Genomic DNA, 24,121 nt, shown 5'->3' on the forward strand with positions numbered 1-24,121 from the left:
GTTTTGAATGGTCTCCTTTGAAAGAGTCAGACCCATCTCCAACAGGGCATATTTTCGTTCTACCTCACAGAGCCCGTCTGCTGTTTTTTGACACGTTTGACTACATCCTCCTTACAACTCCTACAATTCTTTTGGCATCACCAACATTACATTTCCCTTTTCCTTTACTTCCCTTTTCTGTTCCTCCTGTGTTGTCTTCAACGGTTCACGCTCCTTCAGCACTGACGTTTCTGTTCTAGGCCCACTGTTATTCTTGTTCTATAAACTCTCCTATCTTCCCTAATGATTTCAATTACCTCCTAGCAAGAACTCTCACATTTATAGTATTCCCAGTCCAGACCACTTCCTCAACATTCAGACTGAGTTGGAAATCTTGGTATGTTAGTGTTTTTTTTTAACTTTTTAAAAATTTTGATTATTTTTATAAATTTTTTTAATTGTGAAATATAACTACAAAGATTATTTTTATTTTAATTCAAAATAAATTAAACTAAAAATAGAGTTCCTCAGTTGTACTGGACTTTGTTTTATAAACATTCTATATATCTCTTACCTAGTCATTGGAAATATGAGTAGTATAACTTGATATCAGTTTTGAGTCTTCCTCTCTCTTCCATCACCACCTTCTAATAAACCACCATATCCTGCCAATTAAACACCTAAATTTGTTTTTCAAATCTATCTCCTCCTCCCTATTCCTACCATCATTCAGAGCATCAGCATCTCCCTCCTGCGTTTTGTCCAAAAGGCCCCTAAGTGGTCTATCTGCCTCCTGTAAAGTGCCTCCATGATAATCAATTCTTCATATTGCAGTCAGAAGATCTTTATAAAATGTAAACTTGATCATGTCACTTCCCTGCTTAAAACCTGATCCTTGTACCTTACACTGCTTTCAAAGTAAGCTCCAGTTCCCTGACGATCCACAAGGCCCTCCAAGACCCCATCCCTGACTACCCATTAAATATCATTTTCTACACCACAATCACAGCTCAGCATCCTCAAAGGCTATTATTTTCCCAAATGCACTTTGCTGCTTCCTATCTTGTTCTTTCCTTTTGGATGTCTTTTCCTTCCTCATCAGTTTGCCTAACTGCTATTTATTCTTTGACCTTCTTCTAAGTTGCTTAGTTCTTTCTCTGATTCCAATTAAGGTATCATCTTCTCTAAGAGTTAAGTCAAAACAATGTAGTTAAAACAAACAGTATGAATATTTTGGAATAATGCTGAATATTTAACAAAGAGAAATAAGCTATATTTATTTCAAATGATTTATCTCCTGGCCTTCCTTAATTTAAGCCAAACCCTTTCAGCTATTTCAAGGTTGTACTATGAATGGCATTTTAACCATACTTTCCTAAGGATGAACATTATGCAACAGTGTCTGAAAGGCACCAAGAATTTTCTTCCCTTTCCTCACCTTACAGTTAAGTCATTGTGTAAAGGGTTGTTGGAATCTGGGAAACTTCTACCTCATGATCATATTCTACTGACAATCAGGAGCAAGATACTTACCTAAACTATAAGTCTTGCTCATTACAATAACTGTTTGGATGTCCTCTTGTTTGGAATGTCCTCCCTTCCCCCATGATTATCCCTCTCTATCCTTCCCATCTCTCAAGGACCAGCCTCAAACCCCAGAGCTCAGCAAACAGCCCTGATCACCCACCCAGACTTGATCCCTCCTGACACCTCAGTGTCTGCGCTACTCATTCTGCACCTACTTTCTGCCTTATTTGGTAGTCATCTGTGCCTGATTAAGATGTACGTCTGGTAGCTTCTGGCAGTCAAGGACTGTTATTCATTTTCCTTAGTGCATATCCACCACAGTGTCCTGCTTCTGAGAGGTGCTGAATAAATGCAAAAATAAACACATTCATCTCTCTACTAAATGGCTAGCACTCCTACAAAGTGGTTATTATTCTCTCTCTTGTCTTTAAGAATCTCCAATGTTAGAAGGAACATAAATCCTCCTTCCACCTATTTTGCGTTACCCTATTTTGATAGAACCAACTTAAGGGCTAATAAAATTGTAAACTATAATTATATATTGTTAATTTCTTATTTTGTAAAAATGTTTGAAACAAATGAAAAGTGAGAAGCGTAGAACATAGTAAATACTCAATAAATATGGTTTGAGGGAGTGACTGAATGAATGAAGCCTAGATAGGAAATCAGATCAAAAGAGACAGAGAAAGAAGAATAGAAAAGGATAGATACATACGATATTTGGAAAAGAAGTAGAAAGAGAGAGAAGAAAGAGGGAAAGGAAACCTGCAGTTGATTACATTCTAAACCAACAATGCTGTTTTCATAAAAATTCGGACTTGATAACTTAACTTGAGAGGCAGTTGGATGAAAAGACTTTGAAGATATACAGATCTGGATTCCTACATTCACTTGGCCACTGTGTGACTTTGGGTAAGTGACTCGATCTCTCTGAGCTTCACTGTTTTTTTAACTTTTTATTTTGAAGTAATTGTAGAAATAAAAATTTGCAAAAATATTACAAAGAGTTCTTGCAAATTCTTCATACAGCTTCCCTAATGTAAACATCTTGCACAACCACAGTACAATGATCTAAACCAGGAAACTGGAATTTTGCCAGTTTTCCCACTAATGTTCTTTTTCTAGTTCAGGATCCACTTGTTCTGTCTCCTGTTGTTCTGTCTTTTTAGTCTTGTTATAGCCTTTGACATTCATCAGTTTTTCCTTGCCTATCATGACCTTGATGCTTTTTTTTTTTTTTTTTTTTTTTTTTTTTTTTTTTTTTTTAAAGGAAAGACAGAGAGAAGGAAGGAAGGATAGAAGGAAGGAAGGAAGGAGGAAAGGGAAACATCTTTAAACATTTTCTGGTTTTTATTGTATTCTGTTTCTCCGTTTTTGTTACATGGGCTGGGGCCGGGAATCGAACCGAGGTCCTCCGGCATAGCAGGCAAGCACTTTGCCCGCTGAGCCACCGCGGCCCGCCCGACCTTGATGCTTTTGAAGAGTAAATTGTTCATCAATTTGGGGTTGTTTGATGTCTGATTAGATTGAGGTTATGCATTTTAAGCAAGAACACAACAGAAATTACATCATGCCCTTCTCAGTGAAATGTCAGGAGGTACATGTCAACACATTTTAATACTGGTGATGTTGACCTCACTCACTCGATTAAGGCAGTTTCTGCTGAATTTTCTCTACTATACTATTTTTCCCTGTATAATTAATCAATATCTTGTAGAGAAAGTCTTTGAGACTATTCAAATATCCTGGTTCTCATCATGCTATAGCCCAATAATTTTAGTATTAATCAGTGCTTCTTGCCTGCAACAATGAATACTGGTGTTTTTTGGTAATTTTCTATTCCCTTCATTCCTTTTTCACTTCTTAATTGGAATTCTTCTGTAAGCAAGAGCAATGCCTTTTCCTCCTTTTATTTATTTACTCAATCATTTATTTATATCAGAATTGATTCATGATACAGGGGTAAGGAAGATATTATCTGTATTTTCGAACCTCATGTACTCTAGACCAACGGAAGAAAGGTAAATTTTGTCCAGAACCTAAATTTTCTATAGCACATAATCTAACTCAACCTATCTGGATAGATCATTTAAACAACCCAAATACAGGAACCCAGAATGAGAATGAGGGCCTTTAATGCTGTAATAGCTTAATGTAATGCCTGGATACATCCCAGGGTATATTAAGCAGATAATCAAAAAGTATTGGCAAAGTCCCCTGAGGAATGGGGAAAAAATATGAAGCTATTAAACTTTACCACCAGGGAAACCCCTGATACTTGTCAAATATTAGGGACACCCAAATCAATAGGCCAGGCCCTTGGTCTTGAGGCTTGCTCTTGTGAAACTTATTTATGTAGGGGAGAAGCTTAGCCTACCTATAGGTATTCAAAGAGTTACTTCCAGAGGCCCTCTTTGGTTGCTCAGATGTGGCCTCTCTCTTCCTCAGCCCAACTCTACAAGTGAAATCATTGCTCTCTGCGCTATGTGGGAAATGACGTCCAGGTATGAAGGTCTTGCTGGGATGAGCCTGGCCCTGGCATCATGGGATCAACAATGCCATGCTGACTAAAATGGGGAAAAGAAGTGTTACAAATAAGGTACCAGTGGCTGAGAGAGTTCAAATAGAGTCAAAAGCCTACTCTGGAGGCCAGTCTTATACATGCTTCAGTTAGAATTGCTACCTATCATAACTTGCCAAACTTCAACCAAAACCATTCCTGCCAACACTAAAAAACACCTACAGCATCATATAAGATGCTGACTTTCAAACTCTGAAATCTGCTCTATAACTAATTGTTGCGGTGTGCTTTAGAATTTATTGCTTTTTTGTATATATGTTATTTTTTACAAAAAAAGAAAAAAGTCAATTGTGATGATAAATGCACAGCTATACGACAATATCATGAACCACTGAGTGTACACTTTGGATAATTATCTAGTATGTGAATATATAATATATATATAAATAAAATTGCTTGAGAATACTTGAAAACAGGCTGCTTTCTTAAGTAGTTGCGGTGTGCTTTGGAATTGTGATGATAAATGCACAGCTATATGACAATATCATGAACCACTGAGTGTACACTTTGGATAATTATCTAGTATGTGAATATATAATATATATATAAATAAAATTGCATTAAAATTAAAAAAAAGACTCAAATAAATATACCACCCCTGATCTATCCTGAGATCCATATACCTTAAAAAAAAAAACACACACACACACATGGGGAAAAAAAGAATTGATTCATGAATATTTATTTTATTTTATGGGTCATGATACAATACTGTCATTATGTATTATATTGTCTAAACTTCACATTCTTCATTCATGAGATATGGATAATGACAACTGCCTTATACAACTGTCACAAGGACTAACTGGAATTTAAAAATTTGAAAATGTCCAGTCCAGAGCACCTACTAAATAATTGTCAGTTGCTTCCTTTCAACTTTTTCTTACAGAAAGTAAAGTCATGCTAAGTTGGAGGCAAGGCCATTCTAAGTAGGTAAAATTTCAATTTAAGAATTCTCTTTTATTGTAATGCAGCTTTTTTACCCTAAGGTATATAAAGTAACTAGAATTTTGTTATCCCAATGTTATCTAGAGAAGGTAAATGCTGACTTTTAATCAGCATATCTACTATTTATATGAAAATATATGCTTGAGAATACTTGAAAACAGGCTGCTTTCTTAAGTAGTTTAGATGTTTTCCCAGAAATGTTGTTTATGTTTGGGAGTTGCTCACGTAAAATAGTAGTCCAAAGTAAGACAATAAAAAAGAAAACTAGTCCAAAGTAAGATAGTCCTATTGTTCTCTTTCTAGATCCAGGTGTTGGTTGCATGGATGGTTCTTTTTGTGAAGTTTCTGAGAGTTTCATACTTAAGGCTTGTGTACTATTTTGAATGACTATTATTTATTCAATAAAAAAGATTTCTTAAAAAAAAAAGATAGTCCAAAGTATGCCAGCTGTGGTTCATATCATCACAAACTTTGAAGTAATGAAATCTCTCATTCATACCTGATTCTCAAACTTATGGCAGTGAACGGAAGGAATCCCAGTTTTATTTCTCCAAAACGAATTCAAAATTAGATTTTTAAAGTTCAGATGGAATTTAAAAAACAACAGGAATAGAGTTCTAAGGATTTGAGAGTGACTAGATCTGGAAGTTTAAAAATAATTAATGAAATTAATTTTTTATTTTACTGAAATTAACAGTAAAATCACTAGTAATATCACTCAATTTACTGGAACTTTCATTTTCCAGTCTGTTTTGATCAGTAAAGAAAATCAAGAACATTAGGATATTTATTTTAAAGAGCAAATTTGAGGGCAGCATGGTTCGCAAGTTCTCACGTGGACTCCCAAAGATACTGTCTAATTCAGTTTGGGGTAGAACGAGGTATCTGCAGTTTTAGCATGTATCACTTTCCATCATGTACCTAAGGTGAGAGGCAGTGTTTATGTAGTGGTTCAAGGCCTAGGGACTGGGGCCTGACTACGTGGGTATGATTTTAGTATTGCTTATCTGCCAATAATCCTGGGAACATGGCTTCATCACCCTGTGCCTCAGTTTCCCCACTGGTGAAATGGGAATAATGCCAGATGCAAATAAGAGGTGCATGTGAAATGATTAGCATGACTGTGCTAGATGCATACAGACCAAGCCTATGGATAACAGATCTCTCTTTGAGGAATGGTATTCAGGGCACAGCTGGGCACAGAACAGCTTGAGCTCAATCTCTAACATTTACTGCATCCACCAGGCCTTATCATGGTCACTGACATTTACAGCCATTAGGGTCATCAATGGCAGGCCACAGAAGCTGGAAAGTGAAAGAGGTTAAATAACAAAGGCTAAATGATCCTGTGGGAATCAGAGATATATATGACCCAGAATAGAAGCAATATACTTAGCATTTACCAAATGACTACAATAGGATACTGTGGTATTTGTGGTGTTCAATCAACAAACAAAAAAATACACAGAGTTATTTTCATGAAATTAAGTATACAGGAATAAAATTTAGAATAGAAAACATCCCAGACTCTGGTGGGCTGATAATTTAAAAGCACTGGTAGAATCATACAACACAACAATAAAAGAACAAGCAACCCATTTATAAAATGGGCTAAAGATATGAATAGACATTTTTTTAAGAGCAAAGAGAGATGGCTAAAAAGCACATGAAGAGATGCTCATTCTCAGTAACTATAAGGGAAATGCAGATCAAGACTCTAAGGAGATACCACCTCATACCCATAAGAATGGTTGCTATTAAACAAACAGAAAACTACAAATGTTGGAGAGGATGTAGAGAAATTGGGACACTTATGCACTGTTGGTGGGAATGCGTAATGATACAACTGCTATGGAAGACAGTCTGGCAGTTCCTCAGAAAACTAAACAGCATGTTGCTCTATGACCTGACAATAATACCACTACTTGGTATATACGCAGAGGAGCTGAAAGCAGTGATACAAATGGAGGTTTGCACATCGGTGTTCATAACGGCACTATTCACAATCGCCAAAAGATGGAAACAATCCAGTTGCGCATCAACAGATGAGTGGATTAGCAAAATGTTGTATATAAATATACAATGGAATATTATGCAGCAATAAGACGAAACGACTTCCTGAAGCACATGACAAGATGGATAAGCCCTGAGGACATAATGCTCAGTGAAATAAGCCAGGCATGAAAAGATAGATGCTGTGTGATTCCACTTTTATGACCATGGGAAAGATAAAATCAGAGGCTTTCGATACAGAATATAGGGGACCTAGAGATACAAAGAAGCTTGTGATGGGTGACGAGTTAGCTAATGAGGTTGAATTTAATCATAAGGGAATAGACAGAAGTGAAGGTGGTTTACTAGAAGGTCCATAAGTCTTATTACCATACTGAAGAGGAACATGATTGAAAAGGGTTGTATAGACTCATGTGTCTCACCACTTAACACTACAAATACAGATAAATTCTTACATCAACTACTGCATAGGTAGTTTTTTTTTTTTTAAGATTAATCTTTGTTTAAGATTCTACTTATACGAAGAGTAATTTTGGGGTAGAGGAGGAAAAATGCTATTGCATGCTGTGGGCTATCTTTAACAGGGAAACATCCACAGATCACACCAATACCAGGGGTATATAATATGGGGAAGATCAAGAGTTAGGGGGAAGTTTGGATTTTCTATTTGGTGAGGTTGTGTTTATGGATTATCCTTCTCTTGGGAACAACGTAATTATCTAAAATTGAGAGTGTTGATGGACTGTTAACTTTGGACATCATATATGAGGCCCTGTAGATGGAGGTAGCTGAAAGATAACACTGGCTGGGAAGTAGACTGGTGAATGATGGTGTAAACATGATTGAACATGATGCTACTACAAAAAGGAACAAAGTTGTGAGGCATGCAACATTGTGTATGAACCTATGGGACATTCGATGAGTCAAAATAAGGAGAAACAAAAGAGCAAATATTGTATGATTCCATTTAGAAATACTTGTAAGAAAACTGGGGCCCAGACTGTAAGCGCTTATGGCAGTCATATTTAGTCCAATGTGGCAATTGTTATTTCTGGTTTTTGAAGGGATGTTTTGTATACGTATAACCTGGTATTTAGAGATAAGAATGAAGCTGCTCAGGTTGGGATTCAGGTAATTCAGAATACAGGGGTAAGGAAGACATTGCCTGTATTTTAAAACTTCACCAACTCTTTGAGACCAAAGAAAGTTTTATTATCTCCAGAACGTAAATTTTCTGCAGCACATACTCTAACTCAACCTGTCAGGAAAGATCATTTAAACAATCCAAACACAGGGGGGCTAAAATAAGAATGAGAGCCTTTAATCCTGTATAGCATAATATAATGCCTGGATATAACCCAGAGTATAATAAGCAGATAATCAAAAAGTATTGGCAAAGTCCCTTGTGGGTTGGGAGAAAAATTATGGAACTATTAAACTTCATCATCGGGGAAACCCTGGATACCGCATCAAATACAAAGGACACCCAAATCAATAGGCAAGCCCTTGATCATGCTCTTGTGAAGCTCATGCATGTGGCAGAAAACGTTAGCATACCCATAAGTATGCCTAAGAGTCACCTTCAGAGGATCTCTTTTGTGGCTCAGATGTGTCCTGTGTCTCTAAGCCCAACTCTGGAAGAGAAACCACTGCCCTCCCCGCTACATGGGACATGACATCCAGGGATGAAAGTCTCTCTGGAGGTGAGGGAGATGACTCTCAGGGATAAGCCTCACCCTGGCATTGTGGCATCAACAATACATCCTGACAAAAAGAAGGCAAATGAAGTCCAACAAATAAGGTATCAGAGGCCAAGAGAGTTCAAATAGAGTTGAGAGGCTACAATGGAGGTCACTCTTATGCATGCTTCAGTTAGACATTGCTACCTATCATAAGTTGCCAAACCCCAACCAAAACCATTCCTGCCAATACTAAAGAACACCTAGGGCATTATATAAGATTCTACAAAGGTTTCATGCACTAGGGTAATTTTCCAAAACTTATACCTCCAGATGGGTCCTTGAACCAGGTAAGTCCTGAAACGCAGTACAGTCAGCCTTTCCAGAGTTCCATCCCCCTATCCCATATTATTGACAGCCCCTCCCAACATGAAAAGGTTAGAACAGGCGTAGGCCAAATACCCCTACAGAGTGGGAGAGAGATCAAAGGTGATGGTGGAGTTATATAGAGAAGGTCAGGTTTAACAACTGAGTATGACTGCTGAATCATTATGTTGATATTACTTTTAGCCTCCAGTACCATAGAACAGTTAGAACTAAAAATCTAAAATTGTGGAATTATAACCCATACCAAAATCTGAAATCTGTTCTATAACTAATTGTTGTGATGTACTTTGAAATTTATTGCTTATATATATATTTATATGTTCATTATAGAGAAGGAGGAGTATAACAGAGAATACAGGGTTTAACAAATAAGTATGACTGCTGTATCATACTGATATTTCTGTTGATCTTCAATGTCTTGGAGCAGCTAGAAGAAAAAGCAAAAAATCGTGGAACTGTTACCCCTAGCAAACTTTAAAATCTGTTCCACAACTACTTGTTAAAATAGGGTGGGCGATGGTGGCACAATGGCAGAGTTCTTGCCTGTCATGCCAGAGACCCGGGTTCGATTCCCAGTGCTTGCCCATGCAAAAAAAAAAAGTACTTGGAAATTTATTTATTTTTGTTTTTTTGAACAAAAACAAAAACTGGTGGAGTCCCTTGAGGGACTGAAAAAAAAATGGAGTGATTAAACTTACCCATCTGGGAAACCCCTGGTACTCTCTCAAACATTAGGGATGTCCAAGAAAATAAGCCAAGCCCTTGACTTTGAGCTTAGACTACCCTTAATTAGGCCTAAGAGTTGCTTCCAGGAAACTTCTTTTGTTGCTCAGATGTGGCTTCTCTTTTTTAAACATTTTTGTTGTTAAATATAGCATATATACAAAGAAAAAAAAAAAAGCAATGATTTTCAAAATATACTTCAACAAGTAGTTACAGAACAGACTTCAGAGTTTGTTATGGGTTACCATTCCACTATTTTATATTGTTTCTTCTAGATGCTCCAAAAGAAATATATATATTTTATATATATATTTTATATATATATATTATATACATATATAAAATAACATATATAAAAAAAGCAACACATTTCAAAGTACCTCACAACAATTAGTTGTAGAACAGATTTCAGAGTTTGGTATGGGTTACAATTTTAGGTTTTTTACTTCTAGCTGCTCTAAGGTACCAGACTAAAAGAATATATGATTCAGCAATCATACTCATTTGTTAAACCCTAACTTCTCTGTATAACTCCACCATCACCTTTGATCTTTCTCCCACTCTTTAGGGGTATTTGAGCTATACCCATTCTAACTTTTTCATATTGGAAGGGGCTGTTGATAATACGGGATAGGGGGATGGAATTAGTTGATGTTCTTGAGATGCTGGCCCCTCTGCATTTCAGGACTCATTTGGTCTCTTTCTCTTTAAGCCTAACTCTGCAAGAAAAATCATTACCCTTGCCCCTACATGGGTCACGACATTCAGGTATGAAAGTTACCCTGACAATGTGGGATATGACTCCCTGGGATAAGTCTGGCCCTAGTACTATGGGACAGAAAATGTCTTCCAGAGAAAAGAAATGTAACAAAACAAGATATCAGTGGCTAAGAGAGTTCAAACAGAGTTGAAAGGTAATTCTGAAGGCTACTCCTATGCAAGCTTTAGCTAATATTGCTAATTGCCATGGTTTGCCAACCCCCAACCAACATCAATCCTGTTAACCCTAAAGAACACATAGAGCTCTAATAGAGACACTATAAATTTTCATGTGCAAAGCTTACTTTTCTGAAACCTATAACCTCCAGAGGGTTCCTAGCCCAGATAAATCCTGAAACACAGAGGGGCCAGCCTCTCCAAGAATACCAATTAATTTCATCTCCCATTCTATACTGTCGATACCCCTTTTCAAATGAAAAAGTTAAAATGTGCATAGACATTTTAGATGTGAGAAAGATCAAAGGAGAAGGAGGAGTTAACAAATGAGTCTTACTGCTGAATCACTATATTGATATTTCTTTTAGCCTCCAGTCTTTTGGAGCAACCAGAATGAAAAACCTGAAATTGTGGAATGGTAATCCATATCAGATGTTGAAATCTCTTCTATAACTACTTGTTAAAATGTACTTTGAAAATTATTGCTTTTGCTTATTTTTGTATATATATTATATTTCATAAGAAAAACATTAAAATATGAAATTGAAAAATAACAGAAAACTCTGGGTATGGGGTTACAGCATGGGGAGAAAGGGTCAGCCCAAGAGAGCAGCATTCCCTGACCTCAACACTTCCTGGGGACACACCTCTCCACCCAGTTCTTCTATTTGCCCCAGAGCCACAGGGATATCCAGCCATTAACAGTTTACCTCCCAGTGAGTCCGCAGATCCTTTACAGGGCTTCCATCCTAAACTTTTCTCTGAATCTGGTTGGATCTGCCTACCCTCTTTGGAACTGGCTTCAGAGGCTTTGGAGTGACTTCTCTGGGGCTGAAAATCTTGACAGGATGAAGGGAGAGGGAGTGGTTCAGTGACTCTCAAGCTTACCGTTCCTCCTCTCCTCCTGACCCAGGTGTATTGGTTTCTAACTTTCTGCCAAGGAGGTCTGGTAGTAGAAGGGGATGCAGCCAGGTATAATGTTTTCAAAACTCAAAGTTGAGATATCTGGTCTTAAAAGCACCTGTGAGGCAGTGCAAGGGTAGCTCAGTGGTAGAATTCTTGCCTGACATGCAGAGCCCTAGGTTTGATTCCCAGAGCCTGCACATGCCAAAAAAAGCACCTGTGAGACTGTTTAAAAGGTTGAAAAAGTGATCAGATTTTGACTAGAGATATGAATGAAGCTGACCTGGATAGGATTAAGGTAAATCAGAATACAGGGTAAAGGATGATATGGTCCATATTTTAAAACTTCGACTTCTGTGTGGGACCAAAGTAAGAGATGTTTATTTGGTGCAAAATTTATATTTGGGGAAGTACATTATACACTTTAACTTATATGGTCAGTTTATTTCACACCATATTTACAAGGAATCTTGAATAGGGCAGGAGATCTTGTTGGTTTGTACAGACTGGTATGGTGCCCTGATACATCACAGAGTGATTTGAGCAAAGAATAAAGGGTGTTTGCAGTCCCCTTGGGGGACTTAGGAGAAAGGAGGAAATGTTAAATATCCCACATCTAACGAATTTTTGATATTTTCGCAAGCAGTATGACACCCTATTCTATAGGCTGAGCCCTTGATCTTGGGGTTCAACCCTATGAAACTTACTCCTGAAAAGGAGAAACTAGGCTTGCTTATGATTGTGCCTAAAAGTCACCCCCAAGAGAACCTCTTTTGTTGCTCAGATATAGCCTCTCTCTCTTAAAGCCAACTCACTGCCCTCCCCCCTACTTGGGCCATGACTTCCGGGGGTGTAAATTTCCTTCTCAGTGTGGGACAAAACTCCCTGGAATGAGTTAGGAACCGATATGCAATCAAGAAAGAAGTCTTAACCAAAAGGGGGAAGAGAAAATGAGACGAAATAAAGTTACAGTGGCTGAGAGATTTCAAAGTCGAGAGGTTATCTTGGATGTTATTCTTACACATTATATAAATATCCCATTTTAGTTTGTGGTGTATCGGAGTGGCTAAAGAGAAGTACCTGAAACTGCTGAACTGTATTCCAGTAGCCTTGATTCTTAGAGATAATTGCATAACTGTATTGCTTTTACAATGTGACCATGTGATTGTAAAACCTTGTGGCTGATGTTCTCATTATCCAGGGTATGGACAGATGAGAAAAAAAATAAGGACAATAAATAAATAATGGGGGTGGGGGATAAAAGGTAAAAAAAAATTGGGTTAATTGAAATACTAATGGTCAATGAGAGGGAGGGGTAAGAGGTATGGGATGCATGAGTTTTCCTTTTTTTTAAATTTCTTTTTCTGGAGTCATGCAAATGTTCTAAAAATGATCATGGTGATGAGTGTACAACTATATGATAAGCCTGTGGGCCATTAATTGTATACTTTGGATGGACTGTATGAGTGTGAAAATATCTCAATAAAAATATAAAAGAAATAAAAACCACCTGTGAGAAATATTTGAAATTGGGCTCAGAGAGAATATTTTGGCAAGGGTTGAGGAAAGGTGGTGATGGGGAGCAAAAGTCTTGTTCAAAAGGAGGAGAATTGGTGGACACGGTAATAATATGGAATGGGATAAGATCAATTAGGCTTCAGGGTAGCTGGAAAGAAAAACAGCCATTATGGAAGTAGAAAGACAGACAGACGAGTAGATGAGACATCAGTAACAGACAAACCTTAAGGGAGAAACATGCTTAAAATCATCTATTGGTGATCTAGTTATAAATAACCAACCTGCATGTGTGTAAGTATGTAGAAAATCTGGAGATTTAGGGACTCTCTGCACACAAGATTTAAAAATTTTAAAATTTCATTGTATACTTTGCTAACTCTCCTTTCTCAAAGACTCTAATTCCAAACCATGGAAAGGTGGATTCTTACCTCATTAAATCTCATCACAAGATCTTCAAGGGTATTGTGTTCTTCTTTCTGGGAGGTAAGAATCGATGCTGAGATGGATGCTTTGAGGCAGGGTAGGGACCTTTGGCATTCAGGAGAGTCCAAGTTTCGGGTTAAGAAGCAAAGGTAGTCAACTGGCAAGACCCTTTGGTAAATATTCTGCTCCTGCTCGGTCAGGATGCTGGCAACTTCCTCTGGGAACTGGATGAGAGGTTGCAGATCAATCAGTTCCTTACTGATCCCAGCTGTACTTGAAGGGAGGACAGTGGAATTGGCCATGGAGATGCCTGTTTGGCGCTCTGAAATAGTCACAAAAGTCATGATTATTCAAACGCTGTCTCCTCTACAGTAGATACTTACTTGAGAGCCATTCAAAATCTTTTAAGTCTCTGAACCAAGAATACTGCACTGTAAATAGCTATTATCTTCTTTGTTATTGAAACCTTTCAGGTATCTGCTCTGTTCTTCCCCCCAGGAAGCTTGCTATTCTATTTCAGAAGCAGCCCTGATCTAGCACACTGTTGCTCAATCAGTTCACTGTGACACTTTGCAGAGAAGTAAAATAAGCCGTTTAGTTCCTCATTCTCCTTTGCTAACCCTTAGAATGAAGAGAAATGAGGAGGGGTATTGAGGGTGGGTGTGGGCATAGCTAATGGAAATAGGAGAGGGGAAAAGGCTGTGGGGGTGAGGAGGCATATGCATGAATATGCCTATTATGTGTAAGCAGGCAGAAGATATGGGGATCTAGGGACCCTCTGCACAGAAGATTTCAAAATTTTGAAATTTCATGGTATACTTTGCTAACTCTACTTAATCAAAGATTCTAATTCCAATGAAATCCATTTTGGGGTTTGAAGGGAAAGAACCAGCTACAAAAGTAAGGAAGGACAGACAGTTAATAGGGAAATGTCTCTAAATAAATAAAAATCTTATTCCTTGGTCAACAGCTGGTAGTGTAAACCTACTCTCCTCCTATGTTTCCTATCTCAGTTAATGGTTCCATCTATCCAGTCATTTAAATGAGAACCTTTGGAATCATCTCTGACATTCCTCTCCCTCATCCCGCATACCCCTACCTGAATCCTGTAGACTCCAATTTCACAATAAATACCCTTGTTATCAAGTCCATCATCCAGGCTCTGCACATGCTGTCATCTCCCATGTGACTACCTTAACTGCTCCCTAACTGGTTTCTCTGCCTCTGATCATGTGGATATTTATCACACTGTGGCAAAAATGATGTTCCTAAGATACTAGATATTACTGACCTTTTAAAAACCTGCAAGGGTTTCCTGGGGCTCATAGCATAGAACTCATACTTCTCACTCAATGTCTTCTGATCTCAGGTCCCAGAATGTCTTCCTTGCCCAAGTCCCTCTACACATCCCACCACATAAAAATAGCATGAGATTATGTGCATGTAAATCAACACATTTCCTGCTACTATACTTCTATGGCTTTGGTGTTCTTTGTCTAGAATACCCTTCCCCTTATTTTGTTCAAAATCTTTATCTTGCTCTAACACTTCCTCCTCCATATAGCCTTTCCTGACTCTTTACTCTGTAATTAGTGGCTCCTACCTCTGAATTTATAATGTTGTGGAGAGATAGAACATATTTTAATCTATCTTGTATTCAAAAATATTTCTTTACATGTCTGTCTCTCCATTAAAGTAAGGCAGGGTCTGCATCCCATTCATTGTGGTAATCCCTCTGGTGAATAGTGCCTTACACAGAGTACAGCATTTGAATATACTTGTTGAACTAAACTTAACTGAAGGATGAAGAAAGAAATATGGACCTGTTTTGGGGGCCAAAGTGAGAGTCATAATTTCATTTGGCCTTCCCTCTGCACAGCAGGAAGGGAGGAAAACAGGGTTGTTTTAGAGCTTCTGTTTTAGCCATTCAATAGTGGTTTTCTCGAGATTTCACTCTGTGCCTTCAAACAACCCATTGTTTCTGAGACAGCACTCCCAAATACCCAAAATATTCATGAAACGAGCCCAATACACAAGTGCATTATTCAAAAGATTTGGATTCAAATCAATTTCTTCTCCAATTTAGAGTAGAAATATGATTCTCAACAAAAGCCATTTAATGCACTGAAAGAATGAAGCATCATATAAACTTTGCTTTGGGATTCCATCCAGATGCATTTTGTTAAATAACAGTGCTAGTCTGCTGAATAGACTCTTTGGCCAGCCATCAGTTTAATATATTTCTATAGGCCAAATGAATCAAGCTTTACCCAGCATATTTTAATAATTTCTTGTGAAACCAATTATTTGATAAAAAGGCAGGTACTTTCGGAACACTGAAAAAATATTCCTGGGAGAACAGTTGCGGTTATCATTAGGCATATTATTTAACCTAAAAAAAAAAAAATGACTGGCTCAATAAAAATTACAATGATAGTGAGCCTAAAAATGTGCCAGCTATTGTTCTAGATAGTTGATATGTAATAACTCATTTAGTTCTCACAATAACCCTATAAGGTGGCTACTCATAATTCCCACTTTACAGATGAGGAAGACTGCTTAAAGCCACGCCTACAGGAGGCAGAGTTGTGGTTAAATTTAAGCAGTCTGACTCCATAGCCTGCTCTCTAAACTTCTTTACTAGCTCTCTTGAAAGAGTTCCCAGATAGTGTTGGTCTGACCTCTGACCAAAAAAGATGAAACAATCAACTCAAATTTCTGGAAATCGAAAAAAAACAACCAAATCAACAATACAAAGCAGGGCCAGACAGACATCTTTATATGCACAGAAAATGACAAAGGAACATAAATTCAGCCTACATGGGCTCTCAATATCAGGCAAGGTCAAGAAAAAATATCCTACAGAGACAAGCTAAGGTGCTGTCACTTTATACATCCAAACCTTAGATTTTTTTCTTTTTATCTTCACTAGAGAGCAGTTGAACTGTATGTCAGTGGCTTAATAGTAACCTCCCAATCCATCTGCTTCTTTCCATCCCCACCGCCCCTGACTTGGTTCACATTGTGTCACTTCTTGCCAGTCTGGTCCCCATCGATATAAACCAACCCCACCTCCACCTGGTTACAAAGCCAACCAGAGGATTCCACTCCCCTGATTAATACCCGTTAATGCTTCTCTCCCTCTTTGCATAAAGTCCAAACTCCTTAGCTTGGAACACAAAGCACTTTGGAATCTGGCTTCTATTTCTTTCTTGAGCCTTCTTTTCTGTCATTACCCCATGCACTTTCCACTACAGTCATACATAAGTACTTGTAGGTCACCTTAATTCATGCCAGTACAGCCACCCACCCCCAGGTGCCTCTGCCAGGAATAGGCACCCTACCTTCCCCCAAGTCCCCTAAGACCCTCTGCTCAATCTTTACAACTGAGATCAAATATCATCACATGTGGAAGTCATTCCTGATCACTGTGAGGAATTTAATTTTTCTCTGAATTTTCACAGAACCCTGTTTATCTCCATCACTCTTAGCAAACTGTACTATAATCAATGGTTTGCTTTTTTTTTTTTTTAATTTCTTCCACTAAATTGTAGGCTCTTTGAAGACACGAATAATCATATTTATTCTCATAGTCCTTAGTGTCCTAGATTGAAAACACAATTAATTAAAATTGTCTATTCAGTTATATATGTAAAACAGTGTGGTAGATTGTAAGTCATAAGATAAGTCCAGATTCCAAAGGTAGGGAAATAGACTCCACCTCTTGATGAGAGAGGCTTCAAGACATTGGGCTCATGTTTACAGACTTCTACAATATTTAAGAAGATGAATGAATGGATAATTGTTTAATTACACGCCTTCTCAATCAAAGGAAATTCCAAACTGCCTCAAATCTCTTTGGCAATGGCAACTCACAGCGTCAACTTTTAGAAGTATGGTGACCAGTATTTTCTAGTCCAATGTAAAGATTAAACCAATAAGGATTGTATGACCAAAAAAGTGGGAACCAAGACCATCCTGGGAGATCATCCTGCTTTGGTCACATGTTGACAGGGCATTTCCATTGATGATTTCTGGGCTCTGATGTTCGACCCAGCACTCATCTTCTCTAAGGTAGCCAAACTGCCTTTGAAGCACAACTCAGGAAAAGTGCTTGCTGGCATTTGTTACTTAATTGAGTGAGTTGTTCCCCTTTTTGGGGTAACAATCTAAAAAAATATATGAGGAGAAAGCTTTAAATTTTGAGCTATATTGCTCTCTGCTGATATAACATATTTTAGCAAAATTGTCTTGTCTTCTCCATAAAATCCATATATCCAAATTATTATTTTTCTTTGATCTTGAAAGATGAGCAGGTGAGTAAGAAATTTATATTTGAATCTCTCTAGGCTCATATTTGGAATAATTAAAATAAGGCAGATGTACAAAACTACCTTACATGACCTCACTCTCCAAGTTCTTAATGACTCTAGAAAATAACTGGATTTCCTGAAAATCAGTGTCAGCATGAGGGCTGATGACAGAGACCAGCTGCAGTTTCTGGAGACTGATAATTTGTGTACATGGGTGGAATTACTTCCCAGAAGTAACTACTTCTAAGATATGGTTTCAAAATACAACACTGCAGAAGAAATAAAAGTAACTCGCAGGCTTAGTAGAGAGACATTTAACCTAACATGTAAGAGGAGAAATAAAGGAATATAATAAATAATTAACATAAGATGAAAAGAAATCTTGGAAACTATAATAGATCTTGAGATATGAATCACATGGTGTTACAAGAAATAAAGAGTATTTCACAAGAAAAAGTTTAAGAAAAAGCAAAGTCTAGAGACTATTGGGAACAGCAATAAAGGAGAGCATAAAAAATTTAAACAAAAACAAAATTCTTCTGAAAATACAAAGTGAAGTAAATTGATCTGTACTGAAACTGAAATTTGCTCATGTTTAATTAGGCAAAAAAATCAGTTGTCAAACAATGAAATATGATCCTACTGGGGGAAAAGAATTTTATAAATGTAGGTAAATATTTGTATATCAATACAGTATACACCAAACTATTAACAGTACATAAATATTACACGGTTCTGTTTTAATTTTTTTCTGATGCACATGTAACAGTATTTTTTAAAAGTAAATAAAGAAGATATCTGAAAAATTCTTCCAGAGAATAAAATATCAGTCTTTTAATGGATACAAATTAGTTCAGCATTTGGAATGTTCAGATTTTTCCCCATACATATTTCAATATTCATTTCGTAAAGCTACTTCAAATTACAGTTAGAGAAGTATGAAAAACCTTTAATCTATCTACTCCATTCATTTTCCTTTGATTTGAATTAATATTATAAACAGCTGATTTTTTAAAGTTAAACATCTGATTCATCAACTGCACAATTTAATAGTTCTTGGATGGCACAATTCCAATTATATAAAATAAGATAGCAGAGGCAACAACACTGATTTCTTTTTATAAAAGATTCCAAGTTTGTTTAACACTACATCTCAGGCAGAGCTGAAAACTGCTTTCAAAGGGGGAAGTGATGAGTTCAGAAACAGGTTAGCTAATTGATAATTCTTTCTTGATTTCTGTTATTGGTTTTCAGAATAACCAGTCGATCTTGTAACACATGTGCCTGTCCTGTCCTCAGTATTACATAAAAAAGATGAATGCACAAAATCAATGACTCATATTACTTCTAAAACAGTACTTAGAAAAAGAGAAAAATAATATGCCCAGATCATGAATTACGACATATTCAGAAAAATAGTTTACTGGACCAAAAGCCTCACCAGCAGAAAAAAGTATAAAAGAATTCTCATTAATAAACGTAACCTTTGCTACTGATTTCTAAACAAGTATTCGCTCACTGTGGAAATGTGGAAAATGTAGAAAGCATTTATACTTTAGGAGAAAATTAAATTTCATCAATAACTCTACACTGAGAAATAATGTCCGTTAATATTTTTGTTGTAATGCATGCTTTTTCTATACTGACACAAAATATTTGTAATATTGGGATTATAGACACATATTTTAAGAAAAAAAACCAAAATCCCTTTCTCCTAAATCGAAGAGTGGTCTTCTACTACTTTATTTTTAATGGCTCCTTGGTAGTCAATATTATGTTTACAATTTTTTATATTATAAATAACACTATCATACACAATCTTATACTACATCTTTATATGCACTTATTATGTTACATAATAACATAGAGAGAGAAAATTCCAATCCACATTGGGAAATTTCCAGGGAGCAGTAGTTTCTCACCTTTTCTTTTCGCAGTACCACAGTGAGCTCTTTTATCACTCTCTCTCACTGGTTGCCTATCAATTTCTGATTACACTGAGTAAACAAAATTAATTGAGCCAAAGTTAATATGGTAAATTGTAATAATGTGTTGTCCAGTGTAGGGGAAAATGGCATAACTGACTCAAAATTAACAGGAGGGGAACTCTGGATGGCTGGTGACAATCTGATGTCCTTTCATCCAGCAGCACAGCTTGGAGTGATGGCTGACGCAGTAGATATGGGTACTCGAACTAAGTCCAAGCAAGCCACCTGAGCTCCAGAGTCCCATTTGGCAGAGCTCCTTAACACACATTGATTGCTCTTGAGGGATTTGATGCCTGTATGTTATAATTAGAAGAATTTAATAGTAATAGTGAATAATATAATAGCCACCCAAATACTATGTGCCAGGAATTAGGATAAGCTTTCTACAGAGACTGTATTCAGTCCTTTCAACTACTCTATGTGGCAGATGCTATCATTATCCCCATTATAGCGGACTGGGACACAGGTTAAGGAAACTGTTCAACATCACACTGAAATTTGTGATGGAAGGAGGACTTGGAGCCACATCAGCTGACACCAAAGCTCCACACTGTCTTGAAGGTTTGTTCCTTTCTTTCTCTCTTGCTCTCTCTCTCTCTCTCTGAGGTTTTATCAGTGATAGGTAAACAAGACTGAATGCTGGGGTGGGAACAAACTACAGGTATTCAGGCCTTCTTGGGACTAATTTTCCAAATTCACAGATCAAGAAGGCACACCTCTCTCTGAGAGGCCAAAGCTTGCCCAAGATCACTGAGCTGATGAGTGGCAAAGCTGGGACAGAACTCAAGGCACCTGACCCCCTGTCCAGGGCTTTCCCTTTCTACTCTGCTGGCTCTGTTAGAATCTCAGGTGCTATAAATTCTTAGGAGGAAGGTCCTCTAGAAATTGGGAGGAAAATGGAGAGAGTATACTCCCAAGGATATGAGAGATATCTTGGGGAGTCACACAGATCTGGGGTCACTGCAGCTCAATCACTGACCTGCTGCAGGATCTTGGCAAGTTATTAAACAACTAGTTTATAGCACTGACAGAGAAATTAAAATGAGAAAATGCTTAGTCTATATTCAGCATTATGTAATTAGCAGTTTGAAAAAAACTAAGCATCATTATTTTGTCATATGAAAGAGGAAGAAGAAATTCTGGAGGTTTTCATTTTAGAAGTCAGATGGGGAGACTAAGTCATATATCAAACAATTTCAGGTTATGGGAACTTTTGTTTTCTTTTTATAACCTGCAGTGCTACCCTCTGATGTGGTGTCTGTTCTTAACTGTGCAGCTAATCCCTCTATGAAGACAACATTTCACATCCCTTATAGCTTTGTATTATCAGCAAACCTGATCAAGATGTCAAAAGTCTCCTGAGTTAAGTCCTTTCAGGCTAAAATTTGCTGAGCTGTCATTCTTTCTTTATTGACATATACTTCACAAACCATAAAATTTACCATTTAAAAATGTATGGGTGTGCCACGGTGGCTCAGCAGACAGAGTTCTCACCTGCCATGCTGGAGACCTGGGTTCAATTCCCGGTGCCTGCCCATGCCAAAAAAAAAAAAATGTATAGTTCACTCATTTTTTTAGTATATCACAAGGTTGTGAAATTTTGCATTTTCACCACCCCAAAGAAGATACCCATTAAGAATCACTTCCCATATGCCCCAATCAATAATCTACTTTTTGTCCCTAGGAATTTGTCTATTCTGTAGGTATCATATCATATGTGGCTATTTGTTTCTGGCTTCTTTCACTTAGCATGTTTTCAAGTTTCATCATGTTGTAGCATGTATCATAATTTTATTCCTTTCCATGACTGAATAAAATTCCATTGTACATATATACCACATATTGTTTATCCATTAATCAGTTGATGGCATTTGGGTTGTCTCTAATTTTTAGTTATTACGACTAATGTTGTTATGAATATTCATGTACACAGTTTTGTGTGAACATGAGTTTTCATTTATCTTGGGTATACACCTAGAAATGGAATTGTTGAATCATATCATAAAGCATTTTGAGGAACTGCCAAACTGTTTTCTACAGTGGCTTCACCATTTTACATTCCCACTAACAAGGCATGAGGGTTCCAATTTTTCACATCCTTAGCTGAGGGTTTTTGTATATGTCCTTTATCAGGTTGAGGAAAATTCCTCCTATTCCTAGTTTCTTTTTTTTTTTTTTTTTAAATATGGAACGCTTCACGAATTTGTGTGTCATCCTTGCGCAGGGGCCATGCTAATCTTCTCTGTATCGTTCCAATTTTAGTATATGTGCTGCCGAAGCGAGCACTATTCCTAGTTTCTTGAGGGTTTTATCATGAAAGGGTGTTGGATTTTGTCAAATGGTTTTCTGCATCTATTAATATGATTATGCTATTTGCATATTATGCAATTAATGACATATTACTTTGTTTAATTTTCATATGTTTAATCGTATATTCGTTTTTTACGTGAATATCTTACCCATTTAAGTTCAGTCTAACTGGAAAAAAGTATTCTAAGACCAACAGATATTTATTGTTTGTTTGCAATTCTGGCTGTAACTGGGATCTGTACATTGGAGAAGAACAGATGGCAAATTGGGATGTGGCTGTAACCATGACTTCGAATTACAAACATTCTGCTATTTTTAAAAACTATGTTGGTTTTAAAGAAAGGAAATATATTTTTAAAACCCATGTTGATGACAAACTCTGGGATCTATGCTGTAGCCACTTTTTGAAGAGTGCTTTGAAAACGATTGCTTTCTATATATGTTATACTATATAATAAAAAAAAGTTTTTAAAAAATCCATGTTGAATATACACTCTTTATTCACCTCCATTATTATAATCACATTTTTCAACTGACAAGATAAAGATCAATAAAAATAACTCTACGACTTAAAGAAAAACTGTGCATGTTATTTCTGATTTAGAACACATTATTACAGAAATGACCTGCACCAGACTTTGAGTGGGTCAAAATCACTGAATTTAATGAGAAAAACACATTTGGACATGGAAACTTTACTTTTTTGGGCATGGGAACTTTTACCCTAAAGCACAACAATAATGATACCGATAATATTACTTTCCAGCATTTATAGAGCCCACCACTGAACTAAGCATTTTACTTGCAAAATTTTATTTAAGTACATAATTTAGTCTGCCCAGCAACTCTGCAGGCTAAGTATGATTAGTATTCCATTTTGTAGCTGAGAAGACTAACAGAGATTAAGTAATTTGCCCCCAAACACATCTGGATTCCCACCCAGGCCCACCTAACACCAAAGTCCATGATTTAACCATTTCTTGTAATCTGAGTACCAGAGTTTAATTTATGTGCAAACTCAAAACAGTTCTTTCCCCATTTTTAACTGAAATGGGCTCCAAACTTGGTAGGTCATAGGATTCATAGTGCCTCTCTTGTTGACCAGATGCTATTTCAAGTCAAGTACTTACTGAGTACTAACTGTGTGACCTATGTGAAGGCACTAATCTAATAGTAGGCAAGGCCGTACAGGTGCTGTTTTATAAATAATTAACACAGTTAATGATTTTTGGACCATGTTTGAAGATTTAAGTAGATCTTTACTGTTGAAGTTAAACTCAACTTTAATATGAAAGAAATAGATATGCCAAAATGGCTAAAGATATATTTGGGGATATGATAACCTGATGAATTTTTAAAAATCATAGAGTTGTTAGACGGAGATAATTTGTTCATCTATAATGTTAAGCCTAACTCCAGGGACTGTCCTCCTCTCCTCAAAACTTTGAGTCCACCCGCATCAGAATTACCAGGTACGTATAGCATAAATGCACATTCCAGGCTCAGGAATTGAAATTTACAATAGGCATCCCCCCTCCCCCTCCATATTCTGATGCACACTGATTTAAGAAGAGTTGATATAGGGGGTATAGGGAATGTTGCCAGATCAGGGTTTCCTAAACTTCCCACATAAGAATCACATGGATCATTTGTAAAATATACAGATTGTGAGTCTTCTCCCCTAGACACTGTGACTCAAGAAAGCTAAATCAGGACCTGGGAATTTGCGTTCTTAAAATCACACCAATTGCAACTGTTAAAAAAGTTGAAAAAGTGGTCAGACTTCAACTAGAGGTATGAATGAAGCTGATCTGAATAGGATAAGGTAAATCAGAATATCGGGTAAAGGATTATATTTTAAAATTTGAACTTCTGTGTGAAACCAAAGGAAGA

The 24,121-nt window shown here is 37.0% G+C and overlaps 1 protein-coding gene and 1 non-coding gene across 2 annotated transcripts in view; both read right to left on the reverse strand.

Annotated features, from left to right (window-relative positions):
- The window catches only part of PLCE1 (phospholipase C epsilon 1), a 373,498-nt gene that overhangs the window by 150,763 nt on the left and 198,614 nt on the right, over positions 1 to 24,121 (reverse strand). The window contains exon 4 of the mRNA XM_077125401.1: positions 13,623 to 13,939. Within this exon, the coding sequence (XP_076981516.1) occupies positions 13,623 to 13,939 (317 nt within the window). The remainder of the gene's footprint in view (positions 1 to 13,622; positions 13,940 to 24,121) is intronic.
- LOC143654714 (U6 spliceosomal RNA) lies at positions 22,098 to 22,204 on the reverse strand. The gene has a single exon (XR_013161906.1). It is a non-coding gene; the product is annotated as a U6 spliceosomal RNA (small nuclear RNA).

The sequence above is a fragment of the Tamandua tetradactyla genome, chromosome 13 (genome assembly GCF_023851605.1).
Source record: "Tamandua tetradactyla isolate mTamTet1 chromosome 13, mTamTet1.pri, whole genome shotgun sequence".
Taxonomy (NCBI): domain Eukaryota; kingdom Metazoa; phylum Chordata; class Mammalia; order Pilosa; family Myrmecophagidae; genus Tamandua; species Tamandua tetradactyla.